Source organism: Montipora capricornis, chromosome 13 (assembly GCF_036669925.1).
Source record: "Montipora capricornis isolate CH-2021 chromosome 13, ASM3666992v2, whole genome shotgun sequence".
Classification (NCBI taxonomy): Eukaryota; Metazoa; Cnidaria; class Anthozoa; order Scleractinia; family Acroporidae; genus Montipora; species Montipora capricornis.
This window is the reverse complement of record NC_090895.1, coordinates 29,582,411-29,599,944: the sequence shown is the minus strand read 5'-3', so window position 1 is coordinate 29,599,944 and position 17,534 is coordinate 29,582,411. Positions and strand designations below refer to the sequence as shown.

Sequence of the window (17,534 nt, the reverse complement as noted above, 5' to 3'; positions counted from 1 at the left end):
TACAGTACGCAGTGAATTAAAATTGGCTAGGTTTATTTTTTTGCCTACTATAGACCAACATGAAATGCCAAGATTTGAGATTTCCTTTGAATTAAGTAACATCTGGGGACAAAGTATAGGGTATAAACGAATTTCGTGTCACAAATTCAAATGCCGAGGATGAAAAATACTTCGAAGAATATCGAGGTTTTGCATCGTGGTTACCAAGAAACCCTATCTTCTACAGAAAAACAGCAACATTTTTTTCGCCAAGTAATGTTCTCAAGGTCATTATCTTATTTTGACCAAATATCTTAGAAACACTCGAACTTTGAGAAAGCCTTTTAAGAAATTTCATTTTAAAGAAATTCACTAAGAGGAAGAGGAAATGTCCACTTCGTTTAAAGGTACTCTTAATAAAAAGTCGATAACCCCTGGATAAATATTATTACATGGTTTTTTCGGATGTGTACTGAAGGACACAGATTCCATACACGAAAAGGGTAACATTTTAAGAGGAAAATGCTCTTCAATAACCCTAATCTAAACATAAAACTATCTGGAACCATCTGGAATTGCTCCATTTGTCATTGTCTATCAGAAGATCGTCCTGGCCTTTTCAATGTCGTTAGGGGTTTATTTATAATAGTCATAAGTAGAATTAATTTAGATCTACGATTGTCTATGGTTAGGAGCGTGGGCATTTTGGGGCAGACATTTCTCTAGAGATTACAATAAAGAGAGAAAACGGTTTTTTAAAATCATATCAGACAGATCTGCAAAAAGACGCGCAGTAAAGCAAACAAATACTTTTACGATTTTCTTTATTTCAATGCTAAAGTCAACCGATTGCAAGGGAAATTTTTCAAAAGCGATGCAAGCACGACAACGACTTCAACATGGAGAAATCTCAGTGGGGACTTCTTCGCTCACTGAGTATCTTTGGTTTGGACAAAACACACGAATTATTAATGAATGAATGGATATTTAATAGGCGTTTGCTTGTACTGGCCGTGCTAATCAGCTGGGATCCATCGATTGTGTATTGTCCGTTTATCATGACGCGGTAGAATATACTTGTGTATACTATATCTTTGCGTATATGTATAATCTTGAAGCATGATCAGACACAGAAAAGAAAGGGACTCGTCGGGTATCGTTAGTTTAATAGTGTCGAAAGTAGTTTAGTGAGCACAGAGTTGGTGGAAGAGTGATGATAGCACCACTGAGTCTTCAGCACCAATGTGACCCCGGACCGATACCTAAATTCGAAATTTCATTCAATTTGTCTGATGTCGATTTGTTACTCCCCCTATAGGCAGCGCACTTGAGCTCGGTCATACAACATTGAGACATAAATAAAGTGAATAATAATAATAATAATAATAATAATAATAATAATAATTATTATTATTATTATTATTATTATTATTATTATTATTATTATTATTATTATTATTATTATTATTATTATTATTATTATTACCCTTTTAGGCTGTTGATTAAATCCTTGTGTGGGACAATTCATCTTTCTCAGAACAGGACGGAAGAGATCGCGCGTACCCTCTTGAGACCAAAAGGGATTTTGAGATCTTTATTGAATTGCTGGTGTAACCTGAGACAATTTTTCCTCCCACACGGAGACACAAGTTTTGGAGGAGGTGGTAGGAGTTTATGAATTCCGTCGCTCAATTCTTAACAAAAGACTGGGCTTGTCAGATTCGCGAATTTAAAACTTGAGCTAAGCAAGTTTGTAACTGACTTGGAAGGACGCACAACGCTTTGACCCACATTAATGGCTGGCAAGATCGTTGCAAGGTGTGGAATGAAATTAACAGTTTAAACAGCGCCTGGATTGCAAATTCAGTAATCTTAATGTGATAATGAAGTAAAAGGAACCGTAATCTTGTTCACTTACTTAGACTAAGCTCATTGATATCAAGTGGTACGGTAAGTCTTAAGCCTGCTGAATGAAAGAAATAATGAATTTTTGCTGTTATGACATGCAGCAGCATACTAGGAACCAAAAATCATTTTGCAAATATGCAGTCTATTAATATTTCAGTTCTGGTAGGATACAGGACCTTTGCCTCATGAACCTAGTTTAATGACCCTAGTTTAATGTTTAATGGTGAGGACTCGGCTAGCTTAGTTGTAGAATATCCAAGACCGGTAGTAGTCGGTAGATCCGAGGTCAGCTTGGGTCCTCTTAGAAGCATTTGGACTTTTTCCGAGGTCAGTTCGAATCTTCTTAGAAGCATTAGACTTTTTCCGAGTATCCTTTTACTTAGCCATTTGTTCCTTCTTTTCCATAAATTTGTAAGAATAACTTCGCTAAAGGTGTTCTAAAGCTAAAGGAGTATTCCTCCTCTGCGTCGTACCTCTCGCCGCCAGTTCCATTCTGGATGCAAGCTTACGGAACAGTCCCAAAGTAAGGGAACCGGTCAAAACTACTATACTCGAACAGGACCCAACTTTGGGGTAGGGGGGTTCTCAAAGACACCACCTATCTTCGAACTTATCACATGAACATTACCGACAACATATTATTGGCTTTTAAATTTGAGTTGACACAGGAATATTCAGATAGCAAGAGTCGGCATTACTAGACAAACAAGAAAAGTGAGGTTTGAATCTCACTGTAATCTTTTACTGCTGGATAGAGGGGTGGCAATGCAATATAGACACCATCTTTTGACGTTAAGCAAGGGGGGTGCAGACGACACCACCATCTATTTTGTGGTTTGGTGGGTCCTGTTCGAGTGTAGTAGTTCCCTAAGAGTGACAGTCATAGCAACGCTTTTCAGTTACCGCGGTGAATCACGGTTATCTAAAAAGATAAGGCCTGTTTTTTATGAAAGTACTGGAATATTTTGAATTCGATTAGTTAAAATATGGCGCCAATTTTTGATAAGGACTTCCTTGGTTGGCCACGAAGGAGACAATGACACTTACGTTACTACTGATAATGAGATGAGGCCTAATGTCATTTAAAACAAGAACTACTACTATTGAATGATAAAGTGCTAATAACACGGCCTTTTCCATTAAAGGTTTAAATCAGATACTTTAGAGTTGGTAAGACATGTTTGCGGCTCTTGCCTTCCGGACTGTTGACAAAATGGTTCAATTATATAAGCTGTAAGGCGTGTTATGCCTGGAATTGCATGGCATTCTATTACATGTCAAGAAGAAATAAAAAGGTGACAAAAAAGGAAACGACGTGATATTGTGACGTAACAAACAAGTTACCTTCAGCTTTCATCATGTTTCGTATTCTATCCTAGATTCTAAACAACGAACAAACAAGGAATACACTCATTTGCTTTGTGAATGCAGACAGATGAGACATTGTTCTATATCTCTTTGTACCAAGATTCGCTTAAGCCTTTACGTCTTATTCTGCGACGAAAATTAAATACACTTAGGTTTTGCAAAGTGTTGCATACTTTGACAGCATGAAAGTGGCCTACCATATACCAAGGGTCATCACCAATATAGCCACAAAAATGTGCCGCACGCGACAACGCTTTTAACTCGCACGCACTCAGTTCGAAAAGTCTGGAAAATGCCTGAAAATTTTAAACTGATAAAAATGGCGATAGCATCGCTGCAATAGAGAAGATTTAGTTATCACTCACAGGAAAAAAAAAATTACAAAAAGGGATGTTTGTCACGTGAAGACATTACAGTACTTAGAGTGAAGGATAGATTACGTGAGTATAAGCTTAAATCATCAAAGGCGTTTCCGACTAAAGATATGTGATCGCGACTTTTGCAATAGGCGGTCTGTTTATACCACTTAACCAACAAGGGTAACTGCATAAAAACTCTTTGCTTTTACGAAATAAAGTTAATTTTCAACTACCAAATTATTCAGTCTCCTTCTTTTCTTTCATATCTGTATCGTTTATGTTTAACTGTGGGGCTTTAGGTGTCTCAAGATAACCGTTAGATTCTTGTTTTTCTCTGTGAGAAGATTGTCTAATGCTCATCATATCCCATTAATTCTAATCGGTTTCTTTTCTTTCTCCATTAATAATCACCAAGGAGAAGAAAAACAGAAATGACATTGCAGCTTTACCTGTCACAGACAATTAGACGCAAGCAACTGGAGAGTCAACTTTTTCACTAATTTCAAACGTTTACAATATCTTTTGTGGTAGTGGATTTCCAGTAACTTTAGTCACTTTGACAGTTTTGTACATGTAGTGATTAATCTCATTGATACTTTCTCATTACAGGGAAGTAGGGTACTTGTAATCGTTAAGAGATACTACAAATTAAATGAAAAACTGTAATCGAATCGAAGACGCTGTCTACGCAAGGTGAGTCTCGGGTTAATTTAAGATGATACCACACGCGAGATGTCCAGTATTCGACACCCATTCATTGTTTTACAACTTGAGTGGCATGGAGTTGTTGGCTTAATAATGTTGGGAGTTCATTCGGTTTTTTGAAAAAGGTGGAGTCAAGCGACCACGAGATGGAAGCATCAGTCTGATTGTCTGCTTAAACGATAGATTTCACTGACAAATGCAGTATCGCGGGCGCGCCTACTGCGTCTACTTTCAACAATTTCGTATTGTTGAGCAGTACAAAGGAGGGTAAACTGATAAATGTCATCTATCTTTCGTATTCCTTTAATATTATTCTCAATTCATCTTATAGCGGTAAATCCTTACCGCATTCAGTATGTAACATAGGTGGTTTACATCACCTTTTCGTCTGTATGCAAATATGTATAATTCTTTTAACATCTGACCGATGTGGGTAACATATGAAATTTTTTTTAACAATAAATTAGTTGTCTCTTTTGTGACCATTAATTAAGCACTGTTGCCTAGGGCTGGTCTTAAGCTTTAAGGCTGTAACTGAATCGTCTTCTTGGTGACTCCGCCTACTCAGGGTTCTTTGCCAAATCCAGCCGCCGTTTGTGTTACACCTTGTTACTTCTGCCTCGTCTTCTTCTCAACGAGCAAAGTTAAGCGTCTCACATGATGTGCGCGCGAGAAATCCAACATTTTGAACGACAAAAAAAATGTTATTTCTGCTCAAGGTTGGCCGTTCTCGCCGCTTACAGAGAAATCAGGTCTTTCATGTTTCTTGTTTTCATTTGCGCGGTGTTTTTTCTGATATCTTTGGTTTTGGAACCAGTTTCTGATTTGAAGTTCAGTCATTTCCAGACCCCTCGCCAATAGCGTGCGCTCGTCGCGTGTAAGGTACTGTTGGCGGGAAAATATTTTCTCCAGATATTGAAGTTGACGCTGGGTGAAATGGCTGCGATTTCGCCGCTTCCGCTTCGGAACATTTTCATTCGGGCACGTCTCTGTCTTAAGTTGCTTTTTGTCGTCCTTTAAGCAATCTTCGTCTGTGGAAAAATGACAAGAAAACAGTGCTTGTTATTAACTACCATGGATTAAGTTAACCACATTCTTTGTTGAACTCTATACACGCAAAACAATAGAAGTAAACTTCAATAATAGACTTGTTTCCGTGATGTGTACATTTTGCTGCTTCAATATACAACATATGTTTTTGCTTCATTGTTAAGCTATAAACCCGCATAAGTACACGCGTTAAGTTTAGAACTGGTCCATACTTGAGTTTTCTGGTGATAAGTTTCTTCCACTGGATTTATCTTAAAGTCGATTTTTCAAATGAAGCACAAATGAGATCAACACATGAAAAGAAGTCAAATTGATACCGTGAGCTGTGAATGAAGTTAATTCAATACGACCCTCTTGTCTTAAAGTACAGCTTAAGATCGTTGACAGTATTGGATTCAGTGCAATATTCATACTATCATTGATAGTTAAGTACTGCACGTTTAATCTTTTCTGTTAAGATGTGTCACGAAAAGATCCCAAGAGAATTGTTCCTTTGTATCCATTATACTTTGCAGATTTTTTTTCCGGGAGTGTAACAACACGTTTGTAACATAAATTGTTAATGACCAACAAATGGCTCGCTGAAGACTGTAACTTAGCAAGTTTAGAAAAAAAAAAACCAGGCCTTCACCGATCTCAACGACTAATATAGATTTTAAAGTCACTTTTGCAACGTTCAAAAAGGACTCAAGTATCCGGGATTGTTGAGCGGACAATATCAGACTACACGTGGACTCGATAATTGGGATTCTTCTTCAAGTTTGTATATCTTTACAGGAGTCGTTGAGAAAAAAAGTCTGATTTCATGATACCCATTTGTAGATCAACATCTGAGTTTTACTTGATACAGCGAGCTTCAATGGCACTGAAATCAACGTTAAATTTTAAATTTTTAAAGAATCCATAGCAATGCAGACTAACTAGCTTTATCAAGAAAGCAGTGTAAAATTGCCAAAGCTATCTTTACTGGAGCGTTTCAACTCAACGCACTGTTCTGGATACTGATAAAGCGGGAACAATTGTTATGGGAAATCGGCATTGATAACATTCTCAATAACGACTGCAGCACTTTTAGCTTATGAGCAGAAAGGTCAGTCGAATTACAGTAAAAACGGCCAACACCTTGTAAAGCGAAGTTTGAAATTCGTGAATTAAGTTCACCCACCACCGACTATTTTGGACCATTGGAATCGGAAAGCACATTTCATGACGAGGTCTTATTTTAAGTTCAAGATTCTCAAGATGAAAGATTGGCCTTTCCAGGTTTTCATCTTCGAGTAGAAACTGTTAGGAGCTCACAGACACACAAAAGACAGTTCTTCATTTATGGCTTGAATGATCTTTTTTTCTACAGCCACTATATAGATGAAGTCACTAATGAGTTCTCAAAGGCCACTATTAAGCCAAACAAACTCTTGAACTTCTTGTTAATCTAAGCAATATTTATCGTGAAACTGATAGAAAGCGCTTTCAGTTTCGTTCAAAGATTTAACTTGCTAAAACGGGTGAAACTAAAGCAGAATCGTACACGCAGAAGTGAGTGCATGGACTTTGATTTTTAATTTCCATTTGAACTTTGTGATTAAGTCAGTCACATTTCAGTTTTGTGTGAGTGTGTTTCATCAACGCACGCAAACAGCGCCGACGGTCACGATTCAATATTTAAGTACATAATTCTTGTTTCAGTACTAAGTCCGAGAATTTCCTCAGTTGATATTAAGTCTTGGTGAGGCGCTATGGATTTCCGACAATTGGATACAACTTAAGATGTAAGCACCTCACCCAATTATACGACTTGACACACAAGTTTTTGAAAAAGAGAATTTATTATAACTTTTATATGAAAACAAAATCTACTGAGATTCCCTCAAGAACTTGTGTACGTCACATAGTGGAAAGAGATCGACCTTTAATTTAAAAACTTTCGGTCATGGTTTTCTTGGCATAATACACATTTGAAGGAACCTTTTAGAAGGGTACAATATTTTTTTAAATTAATGTTACAAACCTCCCAACGATTTTTTTCTGTGGTTCTATTTTAGTCTCTGATCATTCTGGTACCGGATGGAAAAAAATTCACTCATTTACCGTTAACAAAAAGTCCGTTAAAGTTTCCCATGACAATTTACTTTCCCCACTTAAAGACAAAAGAACTCCTGTTGCGTGCCAAGTTTAAGAAAAACAATTTCATGAATTCGATTAACCGTAGACTCAACAATCAATACAGGCGGCCGAGATTTGACTCGCACTTCACCTCATACTGCTATTATGCCACTACTGAGGGTTATTAATTTAAGCTATTTGGATGTAAAGAGATATTTTCCTTTTTTTACGAGATCAGCCTGATCCAATTATAAAAAATAACCATGGCAAATCACTTCTTTGTTAAATGCGAACTAGAATAAAAGATTTTACCAAGAAAGTCAAAGAGATAAAAAATTTTTACTTTCATCCCCTAAAACGAATAGAAGACTTTACGTCCGTGACGTGGTTTGGGCGTGTAGCCTAACAACATGTGACCTGCCTTCTAGCCAAAGAAATTAATACTCTGTCATGCTTTGTCAGAGCAACTTCGAGCTGATTCCTGGTGCTTTCTCAATGTCTAACTACTTACTTTTAGAAGACGTTTCAGTTTGAATATTTAGGACCAAAATCATACCTGTGCTTAGGTTTCAGCTGGATACTAGGAACCTATCAATAGTCACTTGGAACATTTTCAAATTTAATAACGACTTTTCTTGTACGTGCCTTCCGAACCTCGATTTTTTTAGCAAGTTTAGACATGAGCCGATTGGTCTCAAAAAAAGGAAAGCCTCTTCTAATTTCTAGGACAGTGTAATTCATGACAAGCTGAAACAAATCAAAACTAATTGTTTTCATGATGTTTGCAACTTCAGACCCGTCTCTAAGCAAACATTGTCGCTCAACAATATAGAAAAGTACGTTCAGGTTCGCTTCTCAACACATTTATCACTTTCGAAATAATATTTCATTTCTTCTATACCAAGAAAAGTTACAATTAATTTTATTGAGGATCTAAGATTTAACGTACGTGTAAGTTCTTATCATTTGTTTTCCCCAAATGTGGCTGATCTAACTCAGCCGGAACCTGAGAATGAAAATATAATCATAGATATACTTACCAACAAGCTTTTTTGTATGGTCTTCAGAGCCCAAGCGATCATCAATGCCTTCCGTGTATCTCTTCTTATCTCCATTTACTCGGTGGATTTTTCCACCTACACAGCTGCTTTGAATATTCGACGGATACTTCATCAGCAGAGGACTGTAGCGAACCCCATAGCAGTGATAAACAGGAATGTTCGGCCATCCATCGAATGTCGACGCTCGAGTTGGCAAATTAACAACGTTCGTTTTTCGTGGGTGAGGAAAATCATCTCGCAGAATGTTTTCAATGGAAAAGGATAGATTAACTTTTTGTCCGTGAAAATCCATTTGCAGTTCAATACTTGTGACCCCACAATAACTACTTGGAAAGTGAAAGCGAACTGGTTAAATACACAAAACAGTCATGCGTGTTTGAGAGAACACGCCCCCATAAATACCTTATCATAAGCGCTTAAGCCGCCAGGACAAGCCGAGTCCAAACTTATTGGTCTATTTTAAGGAAAGAATCATATTGTTGACTAGGAATAATCACTTTAATAACTTAATAATCACGCTACAAAAGGCGACATACAAATCCAGCCTTTGTAATTAAACTCTTCAAGACAATTCAGCATTCAAGTTTCTCGTGATTTTCCGCCCAAAAGATTGTCGTGAATCTGATATGTTTTCAGTGCGTGAGTTTTGATTTGGCATTCAAGGATCGCTTGTAAAGATTGCTGACCACAAATTGGCAATTATCAATAACTTGTTTCCTCAGTGCTTTACGTCAGAGAAAATGAACTTTTCAGAATTTAAAATAAAACCACAAGAAAAAAAACAGGTAAGTAAACTTCTAACGAAATCAATTATCGCCAGCACCGATATTTCGCTCAAGTTAAAAAGAACGCATACTTTGACCGTTTCTGGATACAAAGTAAAAGAAATTTTGCTGACGAAATTTTAAGTAACATCGAGAGAAAGAGCATTTTCTCCTGGTAACATGTTATTACTGATCATCTTAAGTGATAAGTGCACAGATTATCAGCATTATTACTCAATTTGGAAATAAATCAAGCGCAAATCTTGAACTGTAAATCTTTTAAGAATTGCTTGACTTGTTTGGGTAATTGCAAGACAAGTCAGAGAGCCAATATTAGACGGATCCCTCGCCGCAAGGTTAAAAATGTCTGATTCAATGGCACTTTATCATTGGAGATTCAAGGATTTTCTTGGTTTCTCATGTTTAAGTCCGTTAGACGCCTTTTCCTGTTGCTTCCACACCGCCGACGTCACCAGAAATATCGATTTTCTAATCATCTTAGGTAAAGCGCGTGACAATTATTATGATCCAGTTTTAGCTGCTGTACTGAAAGTTCTTTGTCAAAGCAACCCTCAGGCCGTCCGACCAATTAAAAAAGATCGCATTTCCGTGTTAGCAGAATGAGGGCGTGGAGGATGAAAAACAATGGACGTTGGAGCTTCAACAATGAACTGTGAACCACTGAGTGTTTGATTACCTAAGTACATCGAACCAGTTAATGTATCACAACATTTATAGAACTTCAGGAGATTTATAATCTCCATAAAATGTTTTTAATCCACTATTGTCCCTTGCATACGTCTCCAGCCGCACGGTTTCCTGATATTTGCTTCATGGACGAAAAGGTAATTATAATAATGTGTTTATTTAGAATGTGATGACATTAAAACTATAAATAATTTGACCTCCGCTCGGTCATTTCGATTTGGAGTAACCAGAACTGAACGCATTTAAAGTTCACGACCTTCTGAAAGATGAATCAGCACCGACCGCTTAAGAGGCCAGTTCTTACAGACTTCATGTGGCTGCAGGCTCAAAATGTAAAAAAAAAAAGTTCGTATTTCACAACAAAATAAAATCTCTCAAAATTACTACTGAAGAATTTGGTATGCGGTAAATAAGCTATTACTACTTCTACTATTATAACTATTCAGTACCATCCTAATGCTGAGTGGCACCGAGACTCGAATTTCATCCCGATGCTGATTCAAAAGGTTTATCTTTCACGCTACCGCTAAATACATCTTTCTGTGGTCACCCAAAGGTTTCTCTTTGAATGGATAGCATTTTAAAGAGAGCTTGATAAGTTGTAACGTCTCTAAGAGCTCAATAATCTTCCGAGTTAACATCCAGTTGCACTATAATGGCCGAAATTTGATCCAAGGAAATCTCAACACGTAACAGAAGGGAAATTTGTTACGGAAAGAATCTGAATGTACTGGAAAGCTCAACTGAAGTATAGCTAGGCCAGCCAAACTGTTTTGTTTCGACTTGCTACATTTATGGCTGGCACAATGGTCATGCGATGACAGTTCAAACCCGGGAATATGGAAATTAAATCCTTGCTTTCAATTTAGCCTCGTTCTTCAAAACGCTGTTCGCTGAAATTCTTGGCTTTCTTTGAGAACTATTTCTCATTCTTTTCTTTACCTTTGACACGCCATGGACCCAAAAATACCGGTTTAGACAGAAGCTATCCTGGACGCAAGTAACACATTCCGAGCAAGGCGTTGCTTCCAATTCTTTTTAGTTTTATCGGGTGACAAATCTGTTATTTCAGTTAAACTCCTCATCGTAGTTGTTACACCAGCGAGGCTCTTAAATGACATTAACACAGAAGTGTCATACCGCCGTTGTCTACCCCCTTAGTTCAAATAAAACATTGCCACAGTAAGTCAATGGACTCGTTGACGAGTTTAATTTTTTATCCAATTCTGTTCCCCTGAAGGCTCGAAAATCGTGCTTTCTTCACTTGATGCTGTGTGATATGATAGTTTCGATTTAATCTTCTGAGGGGCGTGACCTATCCCGTCTCCCATGCTCGAAAAAAATCTAAGGAAACCACAGATAGGGAAAGTAAAGCTGAAACACTTCCGTGCGGAATTGCCAAAAACCCTACACTGAGACTTCTGGTCGGAACAGCTAACGGTATGCATGTTATGTTAGACCCACAGAGAAAAGGTTGACTCCGGACTTCCAACTCATTGTCTAGAGAGGAAGCAGTTTACCTTGTTGACAGATTTTTTAGACTAAGGCATTCGTCGCCGATCCTAGTAAGAAGCAGAAGGAGATGAAAAGCAAAGGGAGAACCAGAGCAAAGGGGAAAAAGAACAGGAATTGAAATTCAACGAAGATTTAAATGATAGCCGAAGTGTGCAATATTTTACATTGAACATTTGCACTCCAAAGGCGTTTCTCGAGTGGGACCTAGAACTGAAAAATCTCGCCACTCGTTTGCCGAGATTCCAACAGAAATAGACATTTCTAAAAAAGACCTCCACTCTGTTTTTGTCTCTGCTTCAACTTAAATATTTTAAGCCATATTTCTGTACCTGTATCTCCCGGAGGTGGAGTATTGCTCAATGCACTGGTGCACCTTACTTGAACAAAAGCTTATAAAAGCCTTCTATTCTTTTGCATCAACCCTGGCGCCTGAAGACATACTCGAAATGTTTCAATGATACACACTTTGCGAAGTGATCCGCGAAAATATACTAAAAAAAACTAAGCATCACTCAGCTCAGTGTGATGATCAACTGACGACAATTGGTTGCCTTAGATTGACCTAAGCACAACAAATCGACATTAAATGGATCAAAATTGAACCGAACTTACACGCATAGCGGAAATCATGCTTGGCTAATCCAAAGACAAGCAGGGTGGTAACAGAAACGAGTCATGGGTAGAGGCTTAGCTCAAGCTTTTGACAACAGAACGATTGCATTTTGGCCGTTCCTGTCGCACGGCGGCGGCCAAGGAAGCGTAGGGAAAAGATTAAATCTGTTTCAATCAATAGTTTTTAATGGTCTTACGCCAAATCATTAACTATGGCCAAATCTGTTTATATTTATGACTATCATTTTTCACTACCATTTGTCTTTTTTTAAAGTTATTTTCACACATTCAAGTCTGCTTTATGAATATACTAGTTCCGTGTTGTCGGTCAAATCCTGTCACGGGTTCAATCCGTTTTTACCTGGTGATCCCTCATATAGTTTAACTTGAACCTAGGTTGAATATGTTTAAAGCGCAGTAGCTTAAAGCAGCTATCAACCCATACCATCCCTCAAGCTCTGTCTTACGCATCTCAACACATCTTTTTAATGTCTCGTATAATCTTATCGGTTTCTGCATACACTTATCCATTCAGTCTCAACATAAAAACATAATAATGCAACAAAGAACTGTACTGTGCATTTACCGATACTCGAACTCGGTTCTTCTGGAACTATAGTCCTCTGCCTTTACCACTACACCACAACAACGAACAAGGTCAACCCCGGCAACACGTTTGTTTTCATTATTTTACTTTTGTATGTAATAAATCCGAATTGATATTCATCATATACTAACCAAAACTAATCCTAACCTGACCCTAATTGTTCTCTAGGCTTAATTTAGGCTCCAAGAAAAGTTTCTTCGAATCATTTGAGTGCGTATTCAACCTAGGTAAAACGAGGATCACTAATTTAGCCTGCGGGGTAAAAATGGATTCAACCTGAGAACGGATTTTACCGGCAACATGTGTGCCGTGTGCGCATGTTGTGTTGTTCGGCCGCTGTCGTTTAGCTAAGAAATTCCGCACTAACTCAACCTAACCGGCCTTCATTTCATTTCATTACTGATTCACAACACCTTCTCGGCTGTCGCCTGCCTGAATCTTCTAACCCCTGTGGTTATATGCCCATTTAAATTTCAAGTAATAGATCCATCTTTCGTTTCCTTAGAGTTTTGATATGGGTGCAAATCAAGGCAGATAGCTTTTGTTGTTGTTGTTTTTGTTCACAAAATAACTTGCTTCAAAGGCTTTCTCGAATCATATCAGTGTAGCTCGCTTCCAGTTAACCAAGAAGCCTCAAGTTTTACAAGGACAATCGTCAAGAGCCAAGCCTTTCAGTTTCATTTGAGATATGACTAGCAATATGAGGATCTCAAATGAACAGCATCAAGCCAGGAGGGAGTCTGGATCCTAAGTTTACTTCATTTCTTTTGAATTTATGTTTTTCTGTGGTTTCAGAAATTGTTTATTTCTTTTATTCATTGTTCATTGATCTGCTTATTTTTGTTCGTTAAACGCGAAACAACTGGGCTAAATTACAAGGAATTGGTCTTTGAATGTCACGTAACCAAAGGACAACTGTGAGGGTTACAAGGCCTGAAAGGCTGTTTTTAACAGTTTTTAAAATACTTAGTAGTGATGATGAGTACTTCTTCGAAAGTTTTAGAAAAGATAGGATGAAACTCTTTTGTTTTCCAAGGTAACTGAAGCAAATCAATCATAACGAAATTCACGATTCAGGAACTTACCCAGCTAAGACGCACAGAAGACGTTCATTGTTCAAGCGATATATTTTTACAAACTCAATACTTGACGATCCCTCACCTCTTCATCAGTAAACATAATTACTAGGCGGATCCCTGCCTTAACAAAAATTGCCTCGTAATGGTTAAAATGTAAACAGGAATATATTGTAAAAGCTCACAAATCGCACACTGTATTGTTCTACGACAAGCCTTCAGCCGTAAACTGTCAATGATCAATTCAGAGACTGATTCAACTGGGGTTCTCCAGAACACTGACGGCGCAAATCCAAGACTGAAAATTGCATTTTGTACTATTGAAAGAACGGTGTTTTTCCTTGGACAGTTTTTCATGATGTGTTGATCCGCTTACTGCAACTGGGGCGGCAGAGGAAGCCCATCCGATACAAAGTGCAGGTTTTTACGTCCGGAACTGATTGAAAATCGCATTGAAATCCCTGCCGATTGTCACAATAGCTTTCCCACAAACCCAACATTACCTCTACAATAATTAAATTGATTGGGCAAATATAGCCCATTCAAATGTTTTTTCACGCATTTCGGAAGTGGCTAAAACAAGATATTTAACTATCCCTCCTAAAGCGTGGAACTGCAGACCGCGGAGCCGCGGAACCTCGAGAAATGACTGTTTTTATTGAAATCCCATGATAAAAACAACGAGATTTACATTAATATTTGTTCATAATTTAATCAACTGTACTCGCCGATTATCGCGTTCCGGTCGCCAATTCTTTCTTTTATCTGCGTATTTGCAGTATCTGATGCAAGTTAGCGGATCAACTGGTGGATTGCGTGACAAGTCACAATAACAAAGACCAACAGCTCAATTCCCTGCTTTCGATAATTTGTTGTTCTTGTTGTTACGAAGATATTCCGACCAAAGACTTACTATTCCGTAAACATGAATGGTAGAAGGAACGTATCGTTGCTTCGGCTAAACGTTTTTCCCTCTGGAAAAGTTGATATTTGGAAAAATTAACGTTATTTCATTCTTCTCGGCGATAATTAAACGTTGCTTACATGCTAACGATTCAACGATTTAAGTATATTTATCTCCAAGGCCTAGGCCAAGATCAGGGAATCCATCCCACCATCAACGCACCACGCACCAATTTCTTCTTGTAACCACCAGCGATTGATCAAGCCAGTGGTAGTTATAGCTGGCAATCAGTTGTCCTGAAGTCAGACAGACGCCGTAAAACTAAAGCAAATAATACAAACATAAAAGGCAAATTAGGCGATGACCGGTCGAAGCCAATGGAAAACACACAGACCCAAGTAATGACACGAAAAAGATTAGGAAAACTAGAATCATACGAGACTAACCTACGTAGCCCACTGTCTTAAGAACTGCGGAAAGGTACTAAAACAGGCGTTGAAGGAAAGCTACAAAAACAAATAGCATCACGTTGCGAAAAAATTTTTAAACTCCTCAAACCAAGCGGGATCACCTTTTGAGGTTGTAAAATGAGTTGGTAGATTATGACTTGTCACGCAATCCACCAGTTAAAAGGGTAACTTGAATCAGATGGTGCAAATACGCAGATAACGCCTAAAAATGGCACCTGGAACGCGATAATCGGTAGGCACAGTCGATATTTAACAAACATTAATAAAAATCTCATGACATAATCTCTTATCATGTAGTTTCAGTAAAAAAAGTTATTTCTCTAGGTTTCGCAGGTTCCGCGGTTCCGCGGTTCCACGGTCTACAGTTCCTCGAATTGGTCTTACCCGCTCCAGAATATGAGTTGCCCCAGTTCGAAAATAATTACTACGAAGCCAGTTGGAATATCTTTTATCAAATGGATGCTCTTCCTTGGTTTTCTTTTTTACATGAATATTTCCTTCTATACTTTGCTTTATATTTCGATTTCTGCCCTAATACAGAAAGCTTTTTGTACTTGTCAAAAAGTAAAGTCTACCCATGACATCGCACTTAAATTTTCCACGCTTTTTGTTCATTTTTTCTCTGTTTACCCCGTTGCGTAGGGTCGATAACGCGACTTAACCATGCAGAGCCTCTTAAATTTGTTTTTTCCCTTTATTTTTGATTTTGATTGCCGGCATTGTTTAAAAGAAGGTGTGACCGATTCAGGCAGACGTAGACGTCCACTCCCGACAATCAAAAAACACTTTTAAGGAGGTTAAAAATGACCAAGCATTTCTTAAGTTATTTACCATAAATAAATGACCAACAAAGGTGTATTATTTGAGATCAAACTGGAATGTATTACTGCCTAGATGAGTGGGGTTGAATTTCTCAGGACACACACGCAGAGTTAATGAAGGGAAATATCGCAGCTGGCTCGGGGAATTTTCTCGCAAAATATTTTCTTTCTTTTCTGACGACCGTGATTGAATGACCGTAAAGCATTTTATCCCTTTTTGGAAATGCATTTTACAAGATTTAAGTTTGAATACTGAATGCTGCCGGGCAGGCTGTGCTTAAAAGCACTGAAGTGTTTATTTTTCAAACGATTTATAATTTAGTCATTCCACCCACTGTCGAAGGACGCGCCTTAGATATTGCTCAAGAAGCTAGAGGGCATAAGCTCATTGTTACAATAAGCTGAGTACTTTCAATGTCTTTTTACGTCAACAATCACGCCTTTAGTTACACTTGAACTCTGCCTTAGGGTCTTTGCCCCACCTGAGCTAAGGTACCGCCACTTAATTACCACAAATACATAAAAAAAATATGATAGGTGTTCTCTCATGCAACTCGTCTCGCATTTGATATGTTGCATTATACATCATTATTAACAGGAAAAGCTAATCTAAATTTAAAAAATGCTTAATTAAGGGTGTAGCTGGATTGTTCACACGTAAAGTTAATTAAGAGTGCATCGAAGAAAGTAATATTTACCACAACAAAAAAGGCACTGAACCTTTTCCTCTCATTTTGAGATCGGCTTCATAACATTGGAAATTTGATTGATTCGCCGACCGCTCAGTAACACAAAAAACCCGTCCTATCAGGGACATCAAATCAGATATTACTGACCGAAGGTGTTTACATCACGTATATTTCACTTGATTGCATTGATTGCCTGCCTACGATAGTCCACTGACAGTTCGTAAGGGTTCATAGTCTAGAATAGCTTGTAAAAATACACAATACTGGCATTTTAATTTATGTCAAAAAGAAATGTCGCAAAAAAACAAAAAAACAAAAAGAAAGTAGGAAATGGCAGCATCGAAAAGGATGAAAAGCAACTGTCAAGCGTTTTCCTTTGACTTGCTCTCCTCGAAAAACGAGCAAAAAGAAAGGTTGGACGACTCGGACATAAATATCCTTACGGCGAGATTACTAATCGACATTGATCGGGGATAGCCCGCAGCACCTGCACGTCACGTTTTGGTCACATGTTAGTAACTACTGAAGGAAGGTTAGAAAGCGTTGTTTTGGACGCTTAAACGCTCAACGGTCCGGAAACGTTGGTGTATTAAAATCTATGAGAAACAATATGAAAGCCATCCGGCCGAAAAAGATGGGGCTGACTCATACCAGTCAATATTTTCTGATTCTTTTCAGATCTAGATCGCTGTGTTGGTTTTGATTAGGATTTAACACTTTTTGTTCGATCATTGTCCCTTTTTCCCTACAAGTCCAGTCTGAGCCTGTGGTGTCTATTAACTCGAAATTAAGCCCCATCTTCATGTACCATAAATAACTATAATACACCGCGCAT

General features: G+C 38.1%; 1 protein-coding gene and 1 long non-coding RNA gene across 4 annotated transcripts in view; both read right to left on the bottom strand.

Moving 5' to 3' along the window:
• Positions 1 to 17,534, bottom strand: part of LOC138028347 (uncharacterized) — an 83,184-nt gene that overhangs the window by 29,991 nt on the left and 35,659 nt on the right. The window contains exon 6 of one of the 3 annotated variants that reach the window (XR_011127647.1): positions 13,518 to 15,040. The exons of the other annotated variants lie outside the window; for them this stretch is intronic. This is a non-coding gene — a long non-coding RNA (uncharacterized lncRNA). Of the gene's footprint in view, positions 1 to 13,517; positions 15,041 to 17,534 lie in introns of those variants that run through there. 3 annotated transcript variants of the gene reach the window in all.
• Positions 4,600 to 9,167, bottom strand: LOC138028345 (homeobox protein Hox-A10-like). Its single transcript, XM_068875846.1, has 2 exons — positions 8,513 to 9,167; positions 4,600 to 5,350 (listed from the first exon to the last, which is right to left on the bottom strand). Exons 1-2 carry the CDS (start codon positions 8,823 to 8,825, stop codon positions 5,034 to 5,036), a joined length of 630 nt encoding a protein of 209 aa, XP_068731947.1. The 5' UTR covers positions 8,826 to 9,167; the 3' UTR covers positions 4,600 to 5,033.